This window comes from Polyodon spathula, unplaced genomic scaffold (genome assembly GCF_017654505.1).
Source record: "Polyodon spathula isolate WHYD16114869_AA unplaced genomic scaffold, ASM1765450v1 scaffolds_696, whole genome shotgun sequence".
Lineage (NCBI taxonomy): Eukaryota > Metazoa > Chordata > Actinopteri > Acipenseriformes > Polyodontidae > Polyodon > Polyodon spathula.
Window position 1 is genome coordinate 303,836 of NW_024472185.1, and position 26,142 is coordinate 329,977.

Consider the following 26,142-nt stretch of genomic DNA (forward strand, 5'->3'; position numbering starts at 1 on the left):
CAGTGTTTCTGAGAGTAAGACATAGAAACAGAGAACTTCATGTAAACTAATGCATTACCAGATATCTCCTGATTTTTAAATTCAAATCGTGTAGTGCAACCTACAGCTGCATTAAAAGAGAATATAACACTGTAATACTGCATTACTTTTTCTTAAGACTTAAACATGTTCTTATTATGTAGTTAGTTCCTTGTGTTTTGTTTAAAAAGAAATAGTGTTCTAACTTTCTGACCCCTCTATATTCTAGGATAGTAAATCATTGGCCGAGCACAAAAACACTGTCATCATTATTTTATTTTTTTTTCTTAAGATATGATTTGGTATGAGTCATAAATGTAAAACACTGAAAATCCTCATTGTTATTTTGTTTCTTCTGATATCCTTGCACTCAGCCAGCGAAGTGCTTTTATATGTTTCCTGTAATCTTTTAATGAAAAACAGGCTTTTACAACAACTGGAACAAACAGTCTTGATCAAAATGATTGAACACTAGACTAGGAAATGAATAAAACTCAAAACCAAATGACTTCATAAGGTGGGCAGGGAGTACAAATAGTTTCAAATGACAGATAGTGAGGTGGGCAAGTATGGTCCTGGAATCTCTTTGTACTCCCGGTTTAATTGGTTATATATTTAAATCAGGTATCATCATGTACAATCATTTAGAACGTGCCCAAGTGAAAATATTTAGTTTCTCTTTTGTTGTAATGCTGCGTGTATGTGTCTCCCCCGTCCCCCAGTTCTACAGCCTGCTCCGAATCACGTTCTTCAGAATCTCTCGGATGGTGCACGAGTGCCATTTTCCAGAAACATGAGACCTCGCAACATTCCTTCCCCTCCCCCGCTAATACCATCATCCAAATCTTCCGACAAGCCGTCCTTTATCATGGGAGGATCCATTTCACAGGTAAATGCAGGGCCGAGCGGGAGGAGAGCTGATAAGAGCTCCATTGTGGAGGTTTGTGTCAAAGTCTTTGGAAGCTCATCACTTAGATTCTGTCTACAGGAGTTGTTCTAAAACCAACCTTCACAGTGGAATGTCAAATTTAAGTTTCTGTTTGACAGAAATTTTAATCTGTGTGTTTTCTCAGTCCTTCTCCTTAAATCTAACTTGACAGCTGTTATGATCACAGGAAATGTGTACCATGTTTTCTGAATTGTTTTGCAATTTAAAAAACTATTCAGTTTCTTTTAAACTAAAATGTTCAAAAGTTCTACTGCACTGGTAATGGTAGTAGTGAAAATGTTACTAGGGTTATAAATGGCGGAAAAAAATCTTGTGGATATTTTATAGCTGAAGTACACAGGGCAGCTTGTTGACTAGGCTTGAACCTGAGCAACTAGGAGCAACCTGATTTAACCTCCAGTTGGTATCAGGGAAGGTTTTGAATATGAAGACTTTCCATTTCTATGCCAGCATTGGCAAGGACAAAGGTAATAACGTCATAACATTAAAAAAGGGTTACTAAACCCACGAGGAAGTAAGCCTTGTTAATTCCCTCGATGCACTTTATTTTACATAAGCCGCTTTCTCGCAATTTAAAATGAATTTTTTTTGGGGGGGGGGGGGGGGGGGTGGTATTCACCTTAAGTACTTAGTTATGTTTTCTGAAAGTGATCTAACTATACTGTTCTTATCCAAATCTTATTTCGTGCCCGGTGTTGTACAGTGCAGACTGTGCATTGCCTTTTAACACCACAGCGTGCTGTTATAAACAGTGGGATTTAAAATGTAACAGCAGGGCCTTCTACAGCAGTGTCAGTGATCAGCTGCTGCTGTTTTTCAATTTCAGGGCACTCCTGGAACGTACTTACCTTCTCACAGCCAAAGCGCTTATTGTCAAGAGGCAGCTAAAAGCTCTGTAGGCTCCATATCTCTGGGACTGCCCAGACAGCAACAAGACTCTGCAAAGACTGGTAAGCAGAGGATTGGAAAATAGAAGTCTTTTTGTGTTGCTTTGTGTGATCGCACCCAGTGATGATGGCTTGTTTCTTTCTATCTAGTATCTTCAATGCCGTACATTAAGCAGGAGGAGTTTTCTCCCAGAGGTCCGAGTGCACAGCCGGAAGGCCTGCTGTCCAGGGCGCAGTATGAAGGAGTGGTGAGAGGTGAGATTCTGTGTCATTCAGCGTCCCCTTAAACTGGACACCACAATACTTGCTAAATAATGCTAAAAATGTTCACTCTGTGCTAAAGTGACCTGCCCTGCACCACATTGCCATCTGCCACTATTTAAGAAAACACTTATCAGGATTCTTGCATTCTTTTGAAAGTGAGAGCATCATCATCTTCAGATTGCATCTTCTTTTGTCTTACTGGTGAGATGTAAAAAAATGGCAATAATTAAACATGAAAATACTTCCTGTTTTTAAGCAACAAAGCACACACGTTACGTGTGTTAAAATGTGGATCCTGTCCAATGCATGTTCTCTTGATGTTGCAGGTAATCCAATGTCTACCTTCCAGGAAGGAAGCATCACACGAGGGGCTCCCAAGGTAGCAGACCTGCCATTCCGGGGCTCAATCACTCAGGTAAACTCTCCACTTCAGCACTATACAGCTTTGCCTTGTGCTTCAGTATGGCTTGCAACTTGTTGTGCTTGTGTGTGTTAGGATAGACTCAGGATAAAAAATCTACAAGTGAAATTGAATGAACATTTGAAGCCTTCCCCCAGAAATGCCAAAATTGAGAGTGCTGTAAGTCACACGGTGCTCTTTGGCTGCTGAACAGGTTTGGATTACATTTTTGTTTTTTTGGTTTTTTTATTCAACAGGGTACTCCAGCTCTTTCCCACCCGGGCACTCCCGCCGACGTGCTCCTAAAAGGCAACATCACCAAACTGGCTACTGAGGACGTCAGCAGCCCAGAAAAGGCCAGAGAGGATGCTCTTTCCAAAGGACATGTTATTTATGAAGGCAAGAGTGGGCACATCGTCTCTTATGACAGTAAGTATTCACATGCTGGCTAATCCAAATATCCATTTGCTTTAAGTGAGTTACAACTGCTGTTCCATAAATATTTATACTGATATGAGTGGCTTTATCCGCTCCATTTAATTGTTTATTAAAGTTTTATTACATAGCAACATTAACTTAAATCGCCCTATTCCTGAATGTTACTTCAAAACTCGTTTGTATAATTAAACTCTGCATTGACCCCATTTGGAAAGCAAAACATAATGTACAGTACTGAAATAAACTGTACAAGTAAAAACAAAACATACTGAATTCATTTAGTGGCTTATGGCAAAATTATAATAGTGAAAAACAAGAACCTTCATTTTTTTATTCCGTGTGCCAGAAGGCCCCTACTGTAACTGATTTATGCACAGTTGTCATAGATCTACCAGTAAAACCATCCCCTCACTAAGGCCACATAACATTGGTCCCTTGTCTGGTCTTAATAATACACCATAACTATACAATCAAACTGTTTCACCTCCTCAGCTATTAAGAATGCAAGAGAAGGCACAAGAAGCCCAAGAACAGGCCCGGAATTCATTGGGGTGAAGCGTTCCTATGATATGATGGAGGGAGGATTGCCCAGAGGTCACGCATCCTCGGTCTCTGCACCTTATGAAGGTAATAATCTCCTTGCCTTAACATGCAATAAAATCTGCTCTCCTTTTTATATTGGGATTCACTGGAAAAGCTGCCATTGTTGTTCCAATTGCCAAATCCTTTCTGTTTTCCACTACAGGTTTGATCAGCCGAGCGCTGCCAAGAGACAGCCCACACGGACCGGAGTCAAAAGAGAGGACAGTCCTCACTGGATCTATAATGCAAGGTACGTGCATGAACATCTGCTTCTTATTTACAGGAAGGGCTGTGATCTACCAGTGCCTAAATCGAGCATGAAAATCAGTGGTTAACTTACAGTAGATAAATAAGTCTCTGGGAACGGTAAGTAGTGGGTTTCGTCTGTGCTTGTTTCACTGAGGCAGTGCCCTCCATGAAGACTAGACGGCACGTCAGTTCCTGTAATCATTTTGTGTTTGAAGGTACTCCAAGGGCATCGGTTGAAGCTTTTGATGAAGGACACAAATACGGCAAGCAGATTAAACGGGAGAGTCCTCCCATCTCCAAGGGCCAAGGAGTGACGACCATTAAAGAGATGGGCCGCTCCATCCATGAGATCCCCAGACAGGACCTGCTGGGCCAGGATAACCGCAAGACCCCCGATGGCATACAGAACACAAGGCCAGTCATAGAGGGATCCATCTCCCAGGTAAGAACAGGAGATCGTAATCAATAAGACAGAAGAAAAAGTGAGCTGTTGTATTAGGTCGAGCAGTGCATGACTCGGTAAATTTTGGTTATGTAACAAACATTGGAAGGGCAATGGGCCACATTGGGTGAAAGGAGTCTTTGTCTTTGTAATGTGGGTCAGTTGATGTTGGCTTGTAGCTCTGGTGGAGTACAAACCTCAAACTGTTTTTCACTGATTCCTGAGCCTGATTGTGTCTTTGGCCACAGAACACAGGAACCTCTGTCCATTATTTTAATAACCTCATAATTTGGTATGTTAAGTGTCCATCTTGAAGGTTTGTTTTAATGGGTATTCTAAAAGCCAATTCTTCATGTACCTAATTTTGTTACCTCCTTTCTAGAAACAAGCTTGCATCTAAGTGGGTTCTCAAGCAATCTAGCAACCAGTTTGCATAGGAGTAGGTTCTTCAAGCAATCTCGTAGGTGTCCTATGTCTGCTATTTCAGCTGCCCACCTTGGGTACTGGTGTAGGGTGGATGTATACAGCTATGACCAATAGTTTTGCATCACCAAGAATTTTAGAATTGAGACAACCAAAGAAACAAAAAATGATATTGCAAGTCTACTGGAAGCCATAATAGTAGTACAGTATTTCATGTTTGTTTTATAGTGTATGGAAAACTACAAAGCAATATGTAAGTGTAACGTTATTCAGCAGGTTTCATTCAACCTTTCTGAAGCAAAATGTTTTAATTTTATAGGGCGATGCAAAACTTTTGGCTGTAGATAGAACAGTTGATTGCAAAGTGTTAGCGAAACTATAACAAAACTAATTTTGAAACGTTTACAAATTCCAGGGTACGCCAGTCAAGTACGAAAGCAGCGGAGTGAGCCAGCCGGCCATCAAACACAATGTGAAGTCTTTCATCATCGGACCCAGCAAGCTGGGCCACAGCATGCCCCAGCTGGAGATGATGTCTGAGGGGATGAAGGTGGTGGAGAGGGGGAAGTATGAAGACATGAAGACGTCGGACCCCGTGCGAGCACGCTCCGGCCCCTCTGTCCTTCGCTCCACCCTGCATGAAGCCCCAAAGTCCCAGCTAAGCCCCAGCATGTACGAAGATTCCAGCACTCGGAGGGCTCCTGGCAGCTACAGCTCCATTTCCAGGGGCTCGCCGATGATGGGCAGACAGCAAGAAGGTACCCATTCACCACCTGCATGTTACAGGGTGCTCATGAAATCAAGCTCACTCGTGCTCTCAGGCTGAATTGTCTGTTGCAGGGATGCTAATAGTTTAAGCGCTTTATGTAAAAACATTTAGAGTTTTTCCTAACCGTCCAACGATGTGCATTTCAAATAATGAGGTCAGCTGTAGTGTTTTATATAATAGGTCTACAGTGTAACCTTTTGTCGTCTTAGTATTTATTTTCCTTATGCACATGGTCTCATTCACATTAATATTGTACTGCATTACAAAAAAAAGTAACAGCACTATATCCTGATTATGGAGGTAATAGAATATACAACATTATAATATTGTATGCCAGGAGGAGACTTTTTTCCTATTGCGTAACAGAGACAGCCTGTGCTTTAATTGGTGCCAGAAAGACATTTTGAGCTTGTAGTTTTTCCATCTGTAGACTTCTCATGATTTTGAAAAGAATGATTCTCAGTACGCTGCTAGTATGAAATGAGAAATTGAAGGTGATGCAAATGGTCAATCTGTGCAAAACATATACAGATTTGTTGTTTTTTTTTGCGTACATTGTTAGTGCTAAACTAGGTTTTAAAATGTTTTGGTTATTTGCTTTTAATCGTCTTCATAGTAAGATATAAAACAATGTACAGATGAAAAGCTGCTGCAGGTGCTACTTCTTTTACCTAGTCATGTATTATAGTTCAAAGTCACTCAAAATGGTTTAACTGCAATTAGCAACCTACAGCACTGGGATATAGCAGTTTATCTGCAGCATTGTTTATTAAAAAAATTAGTTAATGTAAAAAAAAAAAAAAAAAAAAAAAAAAAAAAAAAGGAACCAAAATAGCACAATTCAAGAGGGACAGGTAACAATATTAAAGTGAAGAAGATAATAAAATTGAGTTTAAAGCTCTTAAGATGAGTAAGCTTAGGGATCCTGGTGAATGAGCAGCTTGTTGAATGGCTGGTTGTCATTAATAACTGTTTTTTCAGGTGGAATCCCACCTGGGAAGCAGACCAGCCACGAACGGAAGAGCACTGTGACCCCGACGCAGCGGGAGAGTGTCCCTGCCCACTCTCCCGTGTCTGGAGGAGAGCCCGGGCCTCCACACAGCCCCTTCGACCCTCACCACAGGGGCGGGGTGCAAGGAGAGGTGTACCGAGCCCACCTCCCGCACCACCTCGACCCCACCATTGCATTCCACAGGGCTCTCGACCCAGGTGGGCTGTCCTCCATCTCACCACGCCGGAAATTCCATCTTTATGCAAAGTGCATTGTATATGAACATTCATTAGAAACCTTTTAGTTTTAAGGAATTGTGCAGGCTTGGATCCATGGTGCATTTTAGCTCCCCAAAGGTTTGCCCCTGAAGTTTGAGGTATTAGTCTCATCCTTTTTCCTTACACAAAAATAGTTTCTTTTAAATTCAATCACCTATATATACTGTTTTGGAAATAAACAGAAATATTCCACGTTCTTGTTGCCCACATTTAATCCAATATTATTTTCTGATTTCTTTTTTTATGTACTTGACCCTTATTAATATTTGCTGTATATTATATTATTGTCTGTCCACCATTATTAATAATCAGGCTGCTTTTCATTTTTACCACACTAAGCACAAGTTCTTCCAACATAATGAACGGCACATGTATAATGCAGCTGGGCAGTTTCACTTAGTAATGTAAAGAACAGGAATCTTTTTTTAATTAGTCAGTGTTTGATTCCTGATCCACGGCTGTTCAATCAAAGCACAAGTTCTGCCTGTCTAAAGTGTTCGTTTTGTCCACCAGCGTACCTGTTCCCAAGGCAGCCCTCCCCATCAGGCTATCACAACACATATCAGCTGTACGCTATGGAGAACACGAGGCAGACCATCCTCAACGATTACATCACCTCCCAGCAGATGCAGGTTATCCCACGGCCCGATGTTGCTAGGGGACTGTCGCCACGGGAGCAGCAGGTGTCTCTTCCCTATGCACCTGGAACGAGAGGTAGTGCTGCTTCAGGACCTGGGAATATGTTGATTTTCAGGATAAGCTGAAAAGCCACTGCCTTTTACAGCTTAACTGCAAATGACCTCTGGCAAAAACTTTAATTTTTATATAGCTTATTTGCTTTAGTTAATTTAAAATATTTAAAGCATTGTTTGTATTAATGGAGGGAGATAAATGTACATCCATTACTATAAAAACAGTATATAAAAGAAATGTAAACAATTCAAACAAATTTCAATAATAGTACATATTTAACCTTTCTGCATTTTTGCATCTCTGACCTTTTGCTTCTGTCTGAAAAGGCATTATTGATCTAGCCCAGATGCCTCCTACTATCATGCTGCCTCACCCAGGGGGTACAAGCACACCCCCCATGGACCGCATCAGCTACATCCCTGGAGCGCAGTCCCCCTTCCCTACCAGGGGCTACAACGCAGCCTCCATCTCTCCAGGTGAGAAGTCAGCCTTGCAAGCACTGTGTCAGCCAAGCTGGGGAAGATCGTGACGGCTCTTTGCATTGGTATGATAAACGCATAGAACAGCTGTTAGCAGTTGCCAAATCATTTGTGAGGTTGGAGTCATTTTTGCTGTATTGGTGAAACCCAGAGTAAAAAAGGGTCTGAAAAGGATACAGAACTGTTTTGCATTTTTGAAAGCATCTTTCTGATGCATTAAGGCCTGCATTATCTTTTGCCAATATAGTGATAAGTGATGGCCTACTTTGATTGTAACCTCATTGTATACAGGGGATCATAGTTTTTGCTAAATGGATGATGTGAAGGCTACTTATTATTGATCGCTTGCTCTCCCCAGAACCCTATTGGAAAATTAGGTTTAAAAAGAAATGTATTATTTAAGAAAGAAAAATGACAGTGTACTTTTCAGTAGAGTTTTGTACATAATGTGTGTGTGTGTCTATATATATATATATATATATATATATATATATATATATATATATATATATATATATATATATATATATATAGACACACACACAAACAAACAAACAAACTGCTGGGCTTATACCAACTTGAAGCAGTTTGCACAGACTTACCCCCAAGTAAGAAGAGTTATTTTTTTCTTGTTGCAGGGCACCCCGCCCATCTCGCTGTGTCCGCTGCCAGCGTGGAACGAGAACGAGAACGAGAGCGGGAGCGCGAGCGAGAACGCGAGAGGGAGCAGAGGGAGAGGGAGAAGGAGAGAGAGCAACACGAGAGGGAGCAGAGAGAGAGAGAGCGGGAGCAGAGAGAGCATCGAGAGCAGAGGGATCGAGAGAGGATGGTAGCTGTGGCCAATGCCACTTCAAATGAAATGGCTTACATGCGGGCAGGTGAGTGAACCACTCTGACCTGAAAGCACTCAAGCCCGGTGTGCAGGCTCACAGGCGCAAGGGCATTAGTGCTTTGGTGGTTTACTTACGCACAAATATTATTAAATGGAACACTTAAATTTTTTTCATAGTTTCTGTTGAAGGAGCTCTTCAGAGCTATTTTGTACTAAAAGCTGCTCTGTGTTTTGTACAGGCCCTGAGCAGCCTGGCAGGCCTAGTAGCCATGGGTACGTGCGTTCCCCCTCCCCCTCTGTGAGGTCACAGGAGAGCATGGTGCAGCAGAGACCCAGTATATTCCAGGGAACAAACGGCAAGAGCGTCATTACCCAACTGGACCCGTCACGCATCATGTAAGTTTGACCGATTCCAGTTCTGTCTTTTCCTTCTGAATGTCATACTGCTGCAAGACTCTCAGCTGATCTTGTGTCCTTGTACTAATCATTCCCCCAAAGAGATATAAGCACACCTATAAAAAAAACTGCTCATAATCAAGGTTGACAAAAAAAAATTAAATTCTGCCAGTGCTAGGCATTTCTACAAACATCATTAACATTTGTACAGTTATACAGGCTGTTGCCAAGTAAAGACTGCCTAATCTGTTAATGAACAGTAATGCTTCTCAATGCCATCTGTGAACATTTAACTTTGTGTATAATGGGCTACTTTGTGGGATGAGGAGTAATGAGATAAAATCTTCATTAGACTATTTTGGTAGAAGGCAAAAATTTAAGTGAATTTATAATACCAACTCCTTAATAAATGGGTGGATAACAAATAGCTATATACTGCCTTTTCTTAACTGTGGTTTAACTTTTATGCAAAGGAGCCAAATCTATTGTCCTAGTTTACTGTTGGTATAAAGCATATTTCTGGTGCTGTACTGAGATGCTGTGCATGTTGTACAGATTGGATAGGGTTCAGTCTGTCATAAGGAAAATCCAGAGAATACCTCCTGAAGATACCAGGTAGAATCTTGTGTTTTAATCAGTTTTATAGCACTCATGAGGAATGAGCAAATAACTTCCCTAGGTGATCACCGTAGCCCACTCACCCACCCCCCCTCCAAACCATACAGAAACCTAATTCTGTTTCTCTGTACAAACAAAACCAAAACTTGAAAGTTAATAAATGTCTCTCCTTTTTTATCTTTTCCCTGGCAAATGGCTCCCAGTGCTCCCTCCTCCCAAGCCCAGGGCTTGCCCACCTCCCGGTACAGCACTGCGGCTGACGCCCTGGCTGCCCTGGTGGACGCTGCTGCCTCAGCCCCTCAGATGGATGTGGCCAAAGCCAAAGAGGGCAAACAGGATTCGGGCCGCATTGATGAGCTGGCATCTCGACGGGCAGCCATGCTGAGTGAACAACAGCAGCAGCAGCAGGAGCAGCACCTCCGCCAACAGCAGCAGCTCCATCATCACCACCAACACCAGCTCCAGCAGCAACATCAACACCAGCTCCAGCAGCAACATCAACAGCAGCAACAGCAGCAGCAGCAGCAAGCAATGGAAGCTGATCGCCGCTCCATGCAGTCCCCTTACGCCCATGTCTCTCTGCCTGGAGGGAAGCCCCCTGGCCCCTCATCCTCCTCATCATCTTCCTCTTACGGGGAGAGCAGTAAAGACAAGGACCCCCCCACGAAGTCCCGAATCGAAGAGGAGCTGAGGACCCGTGGAAAGACCACCATCACGGCAGCCAACTTCATCGACGTCATCATCACTCGCAAGATCACCTCTGACAAAGACAGCCGGGAGAGGGGCTCCCAGAGCTCGGACTCGTCCAGCAGCTGTGAGCACCGTTTCAATGCACTTCTCGTTGAGATTTAAAACCGGGATGTATACAGTACGCATATGTAAAGCGTTGGAATTGCTAACATGGATGGAAATACGACTCCTGTTTGCAGAGGTCCATTCATGGTTTTAGTATGAGCTTAACAAGACTAACCTGAGCTTGTTACCTTATAGACTGTGGCTAATCAAGCTTGCATGAAGACCTGGAATTGGTCAAACTGCTAAGCAATAGGAGTTATTTCCATCCCTGGATTACAGGATAGTTTACTAAAATATTTACTGAATGTAGTTAAGTAAACCCTCAATACAAAATGGTCAGCACTTTAAACAGTTTGATATATTAAAAAAATAGGCAAGTTACTGACACTTGTTGACTTTGTGCTAATAGCTGTGGTCTGATTTAGAGAGACCTGATTTTACATTGGAGTAGATTACAACTCATATATATATATATATATATATATATATCTGGATATATAGACTTGCTGCTGGTCTTTATGAAATGACTATGATTTTAAAAAGCTCATAGGCAGGAGAGAAGAATTTGTTTTGGTAATTATTGTGGTTTTTAAAATTTTTATAATTGTGGGGTTTTTTTTAGTGTCCTCAAATCGCTATGAAGGGCAGGGTGGAGATGCTGTTGATGTCGTCAGTCCAGCCAGCTCTCCAGCACAGGCACAGGATAAACCAGAGACATCTTTCCAGCAAGATGTGCCTCACCCCACTCAGGCAGAAAGTAAGTTCTCATTCATTCAGCCAGATGTATCATATAAGGAATGTCTAAATTAAAATTGATGACAATTGTCAGCATCCAGGAAACTGTGGAAGGGAACACTTTATCGTAACCAGGTCATAGCAGATAAAGATGTTCTATAAACAAATCTCACCCATAACCCCCCTCACCTGCCCAAGTAGACAAACAATGCACTAGCAGAACTAGTTCCTGTCACCACAGCATGTTTCTAGTATCTGTGCGTACAGAGCTAGTGAGGTTGTCCAGTCCTGGCTGTGCTTAAATCTTTATAAAAAATAAATAAATAAAAACGGTGTGTGCCTGAATTGAGTTGACTTGGCAGTGATGGTTCCCTTTGAGTTGCAGGTGAGCAGCATTCTTTCGAGTCTCAGATGAGCCGGTACCGCACCCAGCAGGAATCGCCCTCCCCTCCGCAGCCCCCTGCATCTCAGCCAGAGATGTACGGCCAGGTCCCCAAAACACACAGGCTCATCACCTTGGCAGACCATATCTGTGTACGTTTCAGCTGAATAGTTTTAAATTTTCTTAATGCCATCTTGGCGTTGTATTGCTGCCCCTTTCACTTCAGTCTGTATTTAAACACGATTTTGTTTTCTACATCAGTATGATTGCTTCATCTGTTAAAGCAGTGTAAGAAGACCCGATGAAGATCTTGAGAGCCAAACCGATTGCTTGTAAATTATATATATATATATATATATATATATATATATATATGGTATCAAACAGAAACAGCTTTGATAACACTGCCACCTTGTGGCAGAAAAAAAAAAATCGCCTCCAGATTACAGCAAATACGAGGCACAATTTAGCTTTATCTAACCCAAATACTGCCTGTGTGCCTTGCAGCATATTATCACCCAGGACTTTGCCCGAAGTCAGGCCGCAAGCCAGGCAGCTCCACAGACGTCCTCTGCAGCTACATTCCAGAACGCAGCCCCTTCGGCTCCTGCTTCATCCTCCAGGGGGAAGGTGCCAAGCCGCTACACCCCTGAGAACCAGGGCCAGTCGTCACAAGCACAGCCAGCCCAACACCAGAGACCCTCATCCAGGGTCTCCTCAGAGAATGCTTCCGACAAAGGCAGGGGAAGGTAGGACCAGTCTTCAATTAGGGATTGTTACCTAATGATGTTGTTTTTATTTAAATTTTTTTTTTTTTTTTTTAAAGTCAACAATATAATTGGTACTTTTCTTTTTCTTGGTGTCTATTTCCATATTATTTTTTAATGTTCCCTCAGAAATGTTTTTGTATTGAAGAGGTGATTTACAAAGGCAAGTGTGTGTGTGTGTGTGTGTGTGTGTGTATATATATATAATATAATTTCATATACTACAATATTTGGGATAAATTGGTCCAAAATATCTTGACTTCAGGCTCCTCATTGCCTCATTTCACATTGGTCCAGTCTGTAACATTTGTGACGTCTGTGTCCCTGTTGTTTTCCAGGCCTGGCAAGTCACCAGATTGCGGGCACATGGAGTCTTATGAGCCCGTTTCACCCCCACAGTCCTTCTCAGCCATGGAGAAACAGGAGGCCCTGCTGCAGCAAGCACAGAGACGAGAGGCAGAGAACGCAGAGCCCAGGTACAGGGCTGCTTCACAAAGAGAGAGCCCCGCCAGGGTGGCAAACATCACACATAGCTACAACACACACAGCCCCGTATACAAGGGCGACCACATGGAATGCAACTAAGAGAGTACAAACTGCGTGTACTGTAATAACCCCATTGTCAGTCGGAAATATTATTAGAGGTGAAAATCGTCACGTATTAATCTCATCTGTCACTCAGATGAGCTGTAATACCTGTTTAATTGTTTCTAATTCTTTAATGTGATTCCTTGCAACTTTACCTTCAGCAGCATACTGAATAGACTTGCTAAAATATTAAAGCATTGTAACCATTAGGAATCTATCCATATACCGTTTTGAGAGGTGTTGCTGAAGGGCAGGGCTCTTCAGTGCGAGATTGCTGACCCATGTTGTTTGATTCCAGGACTGATTCACGCTCCCCTGGCAGTGTAAGCTACCTTCCCTCGTTTTTTACCAAACTTGAAAGCACCTCCCCAATGGTGAAATCTAAAAAACAGGAGATATTTCGTAAGTTGAACTCCTCTGGTGGCGGTGATTCTGACATGGGTAAGTGGGGCTGTTCAACTCATCCTTTCTGATTTCCACTAACACTGCAGAGAAAGTTTAAAAAAAAAAAAAAAAAAAAAAAAAGGAAAGTTGTTTGCGGATTTTAATGTTAAATCTAATAGCACCAGCCTTTTAACCCTGTATCAATGCCATGGTGTTACCTCCTGTTTACCTTGATCAGTGCAATAAAAGGACAGTAGAATGAGGTTGCATGGGTTTTAAGATCTGTTAGGGGTGCTAACTAATAAATTACACCTCTTATCTTAATCGGAGTATTGCTGATCCCCCTTTTTATTGTGCTTTTATGTTAATTGCGGAAGCATATATTTCAAATGCAACGTTTTGAGCTGCTTCCAGATACCTTTGCTGTAGGTCATGTACCGTTTCAGCTAGACCGTCAGTTGTTCCTATTTTCTTGTTACAGTCTTTAATTACATCCATATTTTTCATGTTAATGCTACATAACGAGGATCAAACAGCTTGTTTTTTTTACCCTTTTAAAGAAATGAGTGGAGACTAGAGTAAAATGAAATATACTCCTATTTAAACTGATAGTTTATTGTGTACATTTATACATTGATATTGCGTTGTCTCTTAGTAGTCAACCACACTGTCTTTTTATAGGAAGTGCCCAGCCTGGAACTGAAATATTTAATCTACCAGCTGTAACCACCTCAGGTAAGAAGTTAATCACATTTTTAGTTTTTAAATACACTTTTTTTTATTATTAAAAAATTGTTTCAGTTGCTAAACCACACTAAATATGTGAAGCTTATTTTCTTGCATTGCTGTGCTGGTTCGGTACATTATTACCTCACTGTAAGATGAATAGATGGGCTTTAGCATACAGAGAGTTCCTGTAAGTGCAGCAACTGCTTAAAGGATGATGCCAGCCTGTAGTGCAACTGAGTTTCCCCACTTTTAATAATAAAACTTTGTCACATGTCAGTGTTATACCAGCCAGCTAAAACTGAACGATTTTAGTCTTAATCTATAATAATCTTAACAGCATTTCAAATTGCAATGGAGAGCAGTAGCTAGCGGAACAGTTAAAGGCCATGCCAGTGTGCCATGGATACTGAACTGCATCTTTGTAGACAGCACTTTGCTTCTTAATGAATGTTCAATAATGCTGATATGTTTTTAGTTTGGGTGGAGTTTGTAGCTTGTCCAGAAACGCTCGCTTATTTTATTCTTTTTCTTTTTCTCTCCCATCTTATCTTGATACCCTTGAATTTTTGTTTGCTTGTTTCAGGCGGCGTCAGCTCTAGGGGTCATTCCTTTGCAGATCCGGCCAGCAATCTGGGTCTGGAAGACATCATCCGGAAAGCTCTGATGGGCAACTTCGACGACAAGCAGGAGGAGCACCTGCCTAGCTCCATGGCAACGATGAACGAGGCCCGACGAGAGGAGGCCAACCCCTCGCCCAACCCCGGTCAGAGCCTCTTCATTCAGGGGGGCAGGAAACTACACTGCGGTGTACAGATTGTTGACTGCCAGACGTGGTCTCAGTTATAATTTACAATTACAACATCATTGTTTGCTAAAATTGCAATTGCAATACTGTTTTGTTCAATTACAGTTAGTTACAGTTTTTTTTGCTGCAGTAATTGCAATTATAAATGCATAAATAGCTACACACATTTAACATGCTTACTCTGTTTATTTTACCAAGCAGTAATCGTAGGTACTACAGAAACATACAGTAACATTATTTCAAACAAATGGGATCATTGAAAGTGTTTGAAACTCAATGTAAAACATACGGAACTGTGAATGATTAAGCTTGGAAAGATGTGCAATTGAACTGTCATTGATCATTACGTGGTAATTACAAATACAATTACGCAGGTGTGCCCAGCTGCAATTACAGTTACATTATAAACGCAATTTATTACAAATGACACCATTTGTGACTGACCCCAGGTCCTGTTGTCTGCACATTATTTTGCAGTAAAACCTGATTTTATGTTTTTTTTTTAAAACCTTTTTTTATTCTGATCTTTCCTTCTTAGCTGTGGGACCTGGTAAGCAGAAATTAGTTGGGAAAGCAAACAGCAGAAAGTCGAAGTCGCCTAATCCTGGGCAGGCTTATGCTGAAAGGCCTTCCTCCGTGTCCTCGGTCCATTCAGAGGGAGACTATCACAGGCAGACCCCTGCCTGGGCCTGGGAGGATAGACCCTCTTCCACAGGTGAGCGTTCAACACAGTTTGGGTCAGGTTCGGTCAAGCCTATTTGCACTTGGTTTGCAGTCCCATCCCCTGGCTAGCTGGACAAGGCAGTAGAGAGCCCCCTTAACAGATTAGATAGACAGAGAGGTAAAGATGAGGGACATGGAGGTATAAGAATGAATCAGACATGAGTTACCTATTTGTATCAGGTGTACAAAATGAGATCCAGTTTAAAAAACCGTTCACGCAGAGCAGTATTGGAATATGAAAATTTGGGGGGGCTATCACTCTCAACATTGTATAAAACTGTCTGTAACATCTGGTACACACAAGCGGCTCACCCGAACCCTGTCCTCGTTTTTGTTCCAGGTTCCACTCAGTTCTACAACCCCTTGACCATGCGGATGCTGAGCAACACCCCTCCCACCTCAATGGCCTGCGCTCCCCCCAGCATACAGGCTCAGCCAGCCTCTCTCCAACAGAGCCTGCAGCAGAATCGCATGTGGGACCGCGAGCCTGCGCCTCTCCTCTCCGCACAGTACGAAACCCTGTCTGACAGTGACGACTGAGCCACTGGGAAAGCATCAGGAAACTCCCCTTGGTCTGCTGAGCGGGAGGTAGGGAGGGAGGCGCGCTGACCAGGCCTGAGGATTGGAAAGCGAGGGAGATGACAGAACACAGATTGAGCCAAACGGGAGCTCTTGAGCGCAAGCTTGAGGGAGATCAGAAGCCAGTGGAAAGAACTGTTCTAGAAAATGAATGTAAAGGAAGAAAAATAAATAAAAAAGACTTGTTCCAGTTCTGTTTGTAAAGAAAACCTTAATGTCTTTAAGTCATTGTATGTAAATAGAGAGTACTTTTTTGCAGTGTTTTTTTTTTCCCGTTATTGGAAATCGGTGCATTCAACAAGAGGCCTCAAATTTGTTTCGGCACCCCAAAAGAGTACTTAAAAGACTTCATGTAATCGAAATCACGTTTCAAGAAGCTCCCCCAGGACTCTTCATGTGGATATTACAGGCCATTCCAGCGCCACCTACTTGCCAAAAAGTAAATCACAATTCATATTGCAGCTTCATTGAAAATTCAAAATGCAGTTTAAATTATTTAGCAACACTGTGGAAATAATAATGCATGGGTATGTTATGTTTCTTTTTTATTAGAAAAGAGGAAAGGCTTGCCGCATTGTTCTGCAAACTGGGCATGAACTGTCCAAAGTGAAGATTTATAAGCTGAGTAATTATTGTTTGAATTAGTTTTCATTTAAGAAGCTGTCTCATCTCCCAAGCCTATACATCTGTACTTTGAAACAGAATGTAACCGTGAAAACAGCGGACAGGGTTTGAGAACTGAAGCTCTGGGTGCGTGTTTAAAATTTCACTCCTGTGTTTCCTGATCAAGTTCAATATAAAGCTTTGGCTTGTCCATGTGGGCTATTTTTGAAGTACCAAAGTAAGAGAAGCCGATGGAAGTGTCGAATGTTGTTTTGGGTGGATTTGATATTGTACAGCAGGTGATTCCTGTCTAAAATATTTCTGTATAATTAAACCGATGCACGTTTGTTGCACTTTTTTGTTGCTTTACTTTTACGAAAATATATACAGATAATGCTTGCCTCTATGACAAGGTCGTCAAGTGTACTATAATTATTGTGTTGCATCAAAGCCCACCTGGACATGCATCTAAGCAATTTCTCTTGCTACAAATCCATTGTTAAATATAGCTGCTATAAATAATAGTAAGACGTGATCATAACCTGCATCTCTGGTACAGTTCAGTGTAGTGCTGCTGCTTTAATGCATCCCTTGATTGTCTCTTTGAATTGTGGCAACTTATTTTGTTTCAGGAGAAGTCACATTTATTAAAATATTGTTTTTCGATACAGTTACTAGTACAAGATGATAAAAACCAAACTTAGCTTTCGGTAGTGATTTGGTGTGCTTTGTTGTATGGAAAAGCTAGACACACATTCATGTGCCTGCTGCCTGACTTTTTTGGTTTTTCTAAACCCCCAGAGCCGATGTTCTGTAACCTCTAATTCCCTTCTTGCTCTCAATCTTACCCTGTGTTTTTAGCAGGGTGTTAAGTGTAATGTTGTTTACAACATAAAAAAAAAGCTTCTTTACAAAAGAGAAATCTTAAAATCAATAATTACAGTGATCATAATACTCGGTGCATTAATACTCCGTCTTTGCTAAATATTTTAGTGGTTAAACTTGGGTACGTTAAAACCACATGCATCACATGTTGAAATTCAGTTTGTATCGCACAGTTGTCTCTTTAGTTGTCAATGACAAGAATTCAGACCAATCAATAAAGTGGATCAGTTCTCCACCTGGTTTCTAGTTTCTGTTTGACAGTTTGTTTTTGGCTGCTTCTCCTGGGAACGGTTGTTACAAAACCAGAGCTATTGAAGAACAGATTGCTCTACAGCAGAAATGTCCAGCCCTAAACAGATGGGGTCTGTGAAACCAGCTATGTATGAGACCTGGAAAACCTTACATCCAAAATAGCTTCTGAGCGAGAGAAAAAATAGCAGGAGGGTTAAAATAGTGCAACACTGGAGAATGCATTTCACACTGGCTGGGCGGTCAGTGAAGTCATTCTCTGGGTTGCAGAGAGGTGTTAGTCGCATCTCAAAACCTGTGTGACCACAGCCCCATCCTGTTTACAGGGGAGTGGAGGAGAGCTGGTGAGCTGCAGTTTAACTGTCAAAGTCACCAGTATATATTCATTCAAACACATGTATAATTCCGTTTCCTATCTTGGCTAATTGTCTGGCAAATAGGTTTTTTTTTTCATTACATTATTATTGTATTCTGGCTGGATTATGACACCTGCCAGACCTGAAGTACGTACAATTAAAAAATATTTAAATCTTTGTAGCTAGAAGAAGCTTTAGCTCTTTCCAACCGCTGTGTCTCCTATGAGCCAAGTGATAATCTGATTATCCCTAGATTCCAAGAAACAAGGACAACCTCATTTGACCTGTCCCAGTGTCCTCCTAATCAAGGAATGGTGAAAGCACCTGTAGTAGGAATATACAATGTATTTTAATCATGTTGAATGACGAGTAGTGCTAATCAAGGTCTTAAACTGCTAGCAAAGGAGCTCCCAAGCCGGCTTCATTATAACAGGACAGGCGGGTGGAGATACAAAACTATAAAGTGTGACATTCATATGTACGTATGCCCGGCTCCACAGTATCCACTGGTGAGAGATATTAAGTGTGTTGTCTATAAAATGTCTGATTTATACAGGTAATCGGACGTCATCGTAACTTAAAAAATGATAAAGTGGAGTAGAACTTTCTGTACCTAAACCATTATCTGCACTTAAAGAAGCTGTCTTTGTGTTTATCAAGTCAATCTTTTTGTATCGCCTACTCTGTTTAAAAGCGTAACACTAAACCATGTTTGATACATATGCACATAGCATTGTTCCCACTGCTCAATCCCACACTTCTGTATTTAGAGGGGGCTGGTTTTCTTAGTTTAGCAAAACCCCCATAAATGTCATCTCATCTGTTTTAAAGTAGTGCCGTATTCTTTTAATACAAACAATAGAAAGAAACCCCATGAGATTGACTCTGCTAACGCAGGATGTGGCAGGACCAACCTTCTCTTCCTTCTCTATTTAGTTTATGTTGTGGTTGCTGTTTTCTTATTATAATTAGGTGAAACACTTGAGTCAGTGAGGGGCTTGTGAACTGTGTTCTGTAAAACTGCTTCATAGAGGTCTAGAATGGGACTTCACAAAACCAGACTTTTTGTTTTGTGGATATCGTTGAACCTTATGGCTGGAAAAGGTAAGAGTACCGCGGTTAGCTATGACTAATAAAACACTGCGCTTTTAGTGTTTAATATACTAGATTGTGCTATGCTATTATCGAGGCAATGTTCACTTTATGAAAGGTAAGAAAAATACACACAAAATATGTGGCGTGAATACTTGAAATCCTTGTTTTACTGTTAAAGGTCAATACATCTGCACAAGGTTCATTTTTTTAATTCAGAGAAAAGGGGAATTTTCTTGTTTCTGTTTTGTTTTAGAAATAAAAAAAAAAAAAAAAAAAGAAAAAATGGCCACTAACTAGCACTTTGCTTTTTCTAATTTGTCGAAACATATTAGTTTCAAAACTATTTAGAAGAGCTTGGGTGGGGGAGAGTACTTGAATCTTTGCGAGTGTTTCACACACTTTAAAAAGATCCAAATGATTGTGGATAACAGTCCTTTATACATGTCTTTGTTTTTGCTATTTAAGCAATGGAGGGTCAATCTATTCCAGGTTTAACAGGTAAATACTATAAATAACTACTTCAGGGTTTGGATGGAGGTTTAATTGGTTCAATTAAACAATTTAGAACATGGTTGGAACAAAGACCAGGAGTGAAAGGGCCAACGTCGGCCACCCCTGAAACCAGGGTGGGTCCCGAAAAGTACCCTGGTTTGGCTACTGCAGCTTCCTATTATCACACTGAACCCTGCTACAGCACACCTAACCCAGCTTCTCAACAAGCAGACTCTGTGCCTTCTATACAATCTATCCATTCCACAGATGATCAAATATCAATCACTACAATGAATCGTTCACTGCTAACAACAGTACATGCTGCCATTTGCAAACGCAGCGCACGTTAGATTATACACAGTAGTGTTCTACCACCAGAAACCTCGTTCCTGTACGAATCCTTTTAGACTGTGTGTGCTCCATTACAGAATAAGCTGAAGAGAAAAGCAAAGGTTTCGCATGCCAAATGAAAGTCACAGTAGAGGTTTGGCAGTACTGTATATATAAAAAATGCAACATTCAATATAATCAGGAATCATTCAGTTCAAAATTCCTCTGTGTTATTTTAGGAGATTATCCACTATGGTGATGGTAACTCTTGTTCTTTTTCCAGCTAGCAGTAAGTGTGTGAGGGAAGTTATTGGTAAGACACAAGTCAATGGAACTCTTGATTCCAAGACTCTCATTCCATGCCAGTTTGACAGCAGCCTCCTCAGTCAGGCCACGCAGGGGAACACAGCTGTTGTGTGGACTTTCAAAAAAAACAACACAGCAACATTGCAGTACCTAGTCGAAATTGGTGTATCAAAAACTCCAAGCTTCTGGGATAACCGAAAAGGCAGAATCATCCTATTCCCGACTCTATCGAAAGAGGGAAACTTTCCCATACTTCTTGACAGAACACAGTCTGAAGATCAAGGGAGATACTTTTGTGAACTGCATGATGGTGTTAACTGCAGTATTGGAGTGCAGGAGATTCAACTCACAGCAAGAGGTAAATGATAAATGCAGTTCAGGTGTGTGTGTTTTTGTACTAACGCATTGCAGATGTACACATGAACCTAACTCAGTTTTGCTTTTGCCCCTAAATGAATCCTAACCTTTAAGATTGACATGTTAGTTTCCATTAACAAACACAGTATACAACTATGGCCAAACATTTTGCATCACCTACAATTTTAGGATTGAGATGTAATAAAAAAAAAAACATCATTTATATCCTTTATTTAACTTCTTGTAATCAAAGAAACTGCAAAACGGTATTGCAAAAGTCTACCCGAAGCCATAACAGTAGTACAGTATTTCATGTTAGATTTCGAAATGTCACATTTTTCAATTTTCATCAGTTCTCGTTGGTATATGGAAAACTACAAAGTGGTATGTAATGCAATATGTTAACATAGCATTATTCAGCAGGTTTCATTTGACTTTATGTGTCCATTCTATAGGGTGATACAAAACTTGTGGCCATAGCTGTAAACTGGTTACAGTGCTCCCTTGTTACAAAGTTTACCCTGTGTCTTGCAGAGCAGGGTGTAAGTGCCAAGGGTATTATACCACTAGCACTTGAATTCATGAAAACACACTGAATATTTTATTTATTTATTTTTTATAATTGATGAGCGAATATTTTATGATTGTTTCTTAATCCGAAAAAAAAGCACTGACGATACACACAATGACTGTGAACCAGTGGTTTCAAATCTCGTTGACCCTGCTCTCTCAAAATGTAACCAAACGGAAGTTCAACCACACAGTCTATAAATCACACCTCCTCCACGCAACACCGTGCTTGTATGAAACGAATACTGAGATGCACTCAAAGACTTCTATAGAGAGCGCACCGCCATGGAAAATTTGAACAATACCAGGGTACCTGTGTTATATGCAGAGTACTGTATATGAAATGATGCAAGCTGTTAACTACCCCACATGAGGTCAAGAGTGGGTGAGAACCAGTTGCATCTTATATCACCCTATACTATAGGTTTTGTATTATATATAGTTAAATAATGATAAATAAACTGGATAGCTAATCCTAATGTGATGATACAAGACATTTCAGATGGCTGTATCATATCAGTATCAGGGTAGACTATTCATTATACTAGTGTAGTAACCCTTACAAAATGTGCCCATTGGATATGGAACTAATAATGCATAATGGTCATGTAGGACACGAAAGTGGCACGATGATAGAGGATTTCCAGCGTGCATTGGTTATACTGTAGAAAATGGTAGTGCCCTTCAGTACTTAGCCACTGCATTTCCATTGTGGCATCACTGCCTGCCTTGCCAAAGAAGGGATATAATCACTGTGAATATATAGATATATACAGCTATGGCCACACGTTTTGCATCTCCCTATACAATTAACTAATGTTGCTTCATAAAGTCGCATGAAACCTCTAAATGAATGTTACATTAACATATTGAATTACATAGTGCTTTGTAGTTTTTGCCTGCAATCTTTGTCGTCGATGCACTCGTGTTTGCTGACTTTGTGTGATCACAGCTCTCAGAGGTTTTCTGATTGTGCTTTAGAAGCTGTTGCTGCTGGCGTGTGTTCTGAAATGAGGTGGTATATTATCGCAGGAGGAGGAGGAGGAGGACTGGGGTTCATTCTGCTGCTGATCTCGCTGGCTGCGTGTTTGCTATGGAAACGTGGATCCAGTGGTAATAAATAATGCAGCTGTGTTAAAAGACAATTGCTTTTGAAATGCAGACATTGCAACGGGAATCATGTGGCTGTTCATATTAAATAAGCAGCTTTTTATTGTCTTTAAAGGTAAGCCAGACTTACCACCAGGATTAGCACCAAGGTACTGTATTTGATTTTATATATATGCATTATTTTGTTGAAATACATTATCAACACTGGGGAGTTGCTTTTAATGTTTTCTCCAGTCTTTAATTAACTGCTTTTTTTTATAATGAGAAAAAATACAATAATTTTCCAAAATATAACTAGAGAGTGCTTCAGAGCCCCTCAATGATCATTGTTTGGATCAAATTTTATAATAGGTACAGGTGTTTTTCTTTAAAAAAAACATATCCGTTTTTATCTAATAAAGATGTTAAACAGTGTAATATATTTATTATTCACATGTCCAACAGAGCTTATATCATTTTATTACATTTCACTTATTTTAGGGATCCTGTTGTGGAAAGAAAGAAGAAAAAAGGTAATCGCTCTCTTTCTGTCTGTCTGTCTGCCTTCATTTTTCTGCTAAAATGTATCCATTAAATATGTAGTGACTGTTCTGTCTTTTTGTACTATTATCAGAGAGATAAATACATACTGCAAAATGAGGAATAGTTGTTGTGCATTAAACCAGTGGTAGCCAATACACAAAGTATCATCCGTGATCCACCAGCAATAAAGTAAAACCCTTTTGATAAATTGGGATCATCTATGAACTTTTGCATGCTTTGGTTTTGAGCATTTTCCAGCTGGGGCTCAAAAGATGTTTCAGAACAGCAAAGCTGAGCCTCGAAAATTTGATCAGAAAGCTTTCTGCGCTTTTTTCGACTGCAGGTCGGTCAGTGCTGAAAACTTCCACAGACATGTGGAACCAAAAATAACGGCACATTCCAGCTCCCACCTTTCACTTTGCCTTCTTTGAAACTGCGCAGCATGACCAACAGGTTGCCACCAGTGCCAGGAACATATGACACACCAAGAACAACATTCCTCCAGGTAGGGGAGCAACCTCCAAGAAAAGGTATTAAAACCAAAACTCGTCTAGGACAACTGGAAGCTGCTAGAGACTGGAAAATGCCGGTAGATGTTGGACTACGGTTTACATTCCCCCCTGAGATTGCCACCACTAACCTTTGACCTGATATTGTCTTGTGGTCTGGATCAGCACGCTTTGTTCATCTGGTAGAGTTAACAGTGCCACGGGAGGATGCTGTGGATGAGGCCTATGAGAGGAAGAAACTTCAGTATGCTCAACTAGCTGCTGAAGCAGAACAGCTAGGATGGAGAGTCCAGGTTTACCCAGTGGAGGTGGGTTGTCGAGGATTTGTGACACATTCCAAGCAGAAGGATATCAACATGAAGTTTTAACACCTGCTCTCATGTAATGGAAATCAAATCATCCCGATCGGTATTACTGGAAGGCACAGAAGGCTTTCCGCCATCTTTTGTAACTCGCACAAAAAAGCGATCCATTGAAACCACCAAACACAAAGTGTACACTATGAACCAACTCATTGAAGAAGCTCGCTGCCCTGGTTACTGTGGAAGCCAAAGTACAGTTATTAGCGCCATCTACTGTTGGGAATTAATGTCATTTTTCTATTCCCAGTCAACCCTGTTAAAACTGTGCAATGCTTAGGTGTTGATGCTTGTTCAGATTTGCCCCAAGATCCACCAAAAATCTCTCAATTCACGTATAAGCCACCACTGCATCAAACTATTCACACACAGCTGTTGCTGGAAGTCTAAAGATGTAATGTACTGTTTAATAGTTCCTTGTTTTTGCTTCAGGTCACAAAGCTGAAGAACCTATTTATGCCAATGTGACCTACAACATAGGTAATTGTCTCTTATCTATTCATTGCATGTATCATTGACTCATCCTGTCCACTGTTTAGATCTTTGCAGTGGCAGATTTAAATACTGCAGTCCTTTAAAACACTAAACAGGACCCCCTCCACAAAGTTTAATTATCTCAGTGATGGTATTTAGATATTCCACTTTTTATATCAATGGACACCTTTATTTAATACATCACTTATTTATTTCCTAAAACAGTATAATAGCAATTACAGCACACAGTTTAATGCAGTAACTTGTAGTTTTTACCAACTGAATCAGTAATTTTAAAAATGACTAATACCAAACTTGTGTATTGTTTATGTGCATTTGGAAGAAGCGTTGCAGAGTTGTTTTTTTTTTTTTTTAATTGTTCTAGAAAAAAGGTCAAGGCCAGACAAGGAGCAGTGGTGACTTATGTTCACAGATTCCAGATTGCACTTAGAACGGCATAGTTCCAGACTACTGTTAAAATTACCATCAGCAGTCACCTTTCATCTAGAGAGCCAGGTGACAGATTTCCAAATACGGAAGCGAAAGCAAAAAACAGAACCCTTGATTGGCAAATACTGTGTTCGGAGAATAAAACTAATATTTCTTATTGTATCCCTATATCCCTGACTCCTACACCCACCAGTTGTCAGAAACCGATCTGCAGCATCATGGTACAGTAAAAAAACAAAGGAGAAAATCAACAACAACATCCAATGCTACCTGCAGGAGAAATTTAGGAACAGCTAGCTACATAGTAATTCCAATACACAAAGAAAGTTGAGGGCGGCGCTATAATGTGTTCTTTATAGTAGCACAATCTTCCTTGTGAGCATTAGAGTTTTTTCAATGATGGCTTATCAAGTCAAGTTTCTTTCTTGGCCCCAGCTGTCTAAGTTGTAAGTCTAAGGATATTTATATGTTTTAGATTTTGTTAGGGATGTTTTGTCAAGTTTCTCTCCCTTCAGCGTCAAAGCTTTTCTTCAATAAACCCTGCGTGGTGGTTTAAAGAAACACAATTCGTTCACTTTATAATATCTCGAATCCGCATGAAACCATCCCTAATGAAACCCTGTCTAGAGTGTGTTATACATATTTCAGTTCAGCTGAAAATAGATTTCTGCAGTATATTGACCAGATACTCGGGCTTCATGGTTGACCTGTGTTTTAGTGTTTGTTTTTTTCTTTGTTCTTTTTTTATTTAAAGAAAATCAGCTGTTTCAAATGAACCCAGTGGAGTTAAAAAAAGCTGATCACAAGCAAAGTAAGTCATATTAGGCTTTCCCTTTCATTCAGACCCTGGGTTTAACCAAAATGATGGCAGGTCCCATAGCCATTATGAAGTATAGCTTGAATTCAGGGCTAGTGCACACTGTACAGGGTGTCCTATAAGTACAGCATCTCATAGGCAGTCTCATATATTATGCCCATCAGAAAGCTCTCTGTTGAATCAGGCGGCTGTATCCTGTCTGCACCACAACACCAACAAAATCCTCTTTATAGACGTTTCACATCTGAAAGAAATAAGAGACAAGCAATATTAATAGTTATGCCTATGCTGTCTGACTCTATGGGAAACTCAGTATATAATATCTGTATTTGTTTTGTTCTTGTATACAATCTGTTTTATAATTTAAAGTGTATTTGTTTGTTTTTTTAAGAAAATCCAACAAACCAGGATGTTAGAAAAATGGACGAGAACCAAAGTAAGTTTTTGCAGTATCTAAAAAAAA

General features: G+C 40.6%; 1 protein-coding gene across 6 annotated transcripts in view; it reads left to right on the top strand.

Moving 5' to 3' along the window:
* Positions 1-17,923, top strand: part of ncor1 (nuclear receptor corepressor 1) — a 58,586-nt gene extending 40,663 nt beyond the window's left edge. For all 6 annotated transcript variants that reach the window (XM_041240817.1, XM_041240819.1, XM_041240820.1 and 3 more), the window contains 24 exons: positions 741-907; positions 1,794-1,917; positions 2,005-2,109; positions 2,445-2,533; positions 2,776-2,947; positions 3,449-3,583; positions 3,702-3,788; positions 4,003-4,229; positions 5,068-5,410; positions 6,403-6,630; positions 7,204-7,404; positions 7,710-7,859; positions 8,501-8,740; positions 8,934-9,090; positions 9,912-10,522; positions 11,126-11,260; positions 11,624-11,772; positions 12,128-12,369; positions 12,726-12,863; positions 13,274-13,416; positions 14,041-14,094; positions 14,672-14,851; positions 15,432-15,608; positions 15,957-17,923. In XM_041240817.1, coding sequence (XP_041096751.1) covers positions 741-907; positions 1,794-1,917; positions 2,005-2,109; positions 2,445-2,533; positions 2,776-2,947; positions 3,449-3,583; positions 3,702-3,788; positions 4,003-4,229; positions 5,068-5,410; positions 6,403-6,630; positions 7,204-7,404; positions 7,710-7,859; positions 8,501-8,740; positions 8,934-9,090; positions 9,912-10,522; positions 11,126-11,260; positions 11,624-11,772; positions 12,128-12,369; positions 12,726-12,863; positions 13,274-13,416; positions 14,041-14,094; positions 14,672-14,851; positions 15,432-15,608; positions 15,957-16,156 — 4,454 coding nt within the window. In that variant the 3' untranslated portion in view covers positions 16,157-17,923. The remainder of the gene's footprint in view (positions 1-740; positions 908-1,793; positions 1,918-2,004; positions 2,110-2,444; positions 2,534-2,775; positions 2,948-3,448; positions 3,584-3,701; positions 3,789-4,002; positions 4,230-5,067; positions 5,411-6,402; positions 6,631-7,203; positions 7,405-7,709; positions 7,860-8,500; positions 8,741-8,933; positions 9,091-9,911; positions 10,523-11,125; positions 11,261-11,623; positions 11,773-12,127; positions 12,370-12,725; positions 12,864-13,273; positions 13,417-14,040; positions 14,095-14,671; positions 14,852-15,431; positions 15,609-15,956) is intronic.
* Positions 17,924-26,142: the final 8,219 nt, after the last annotated feature.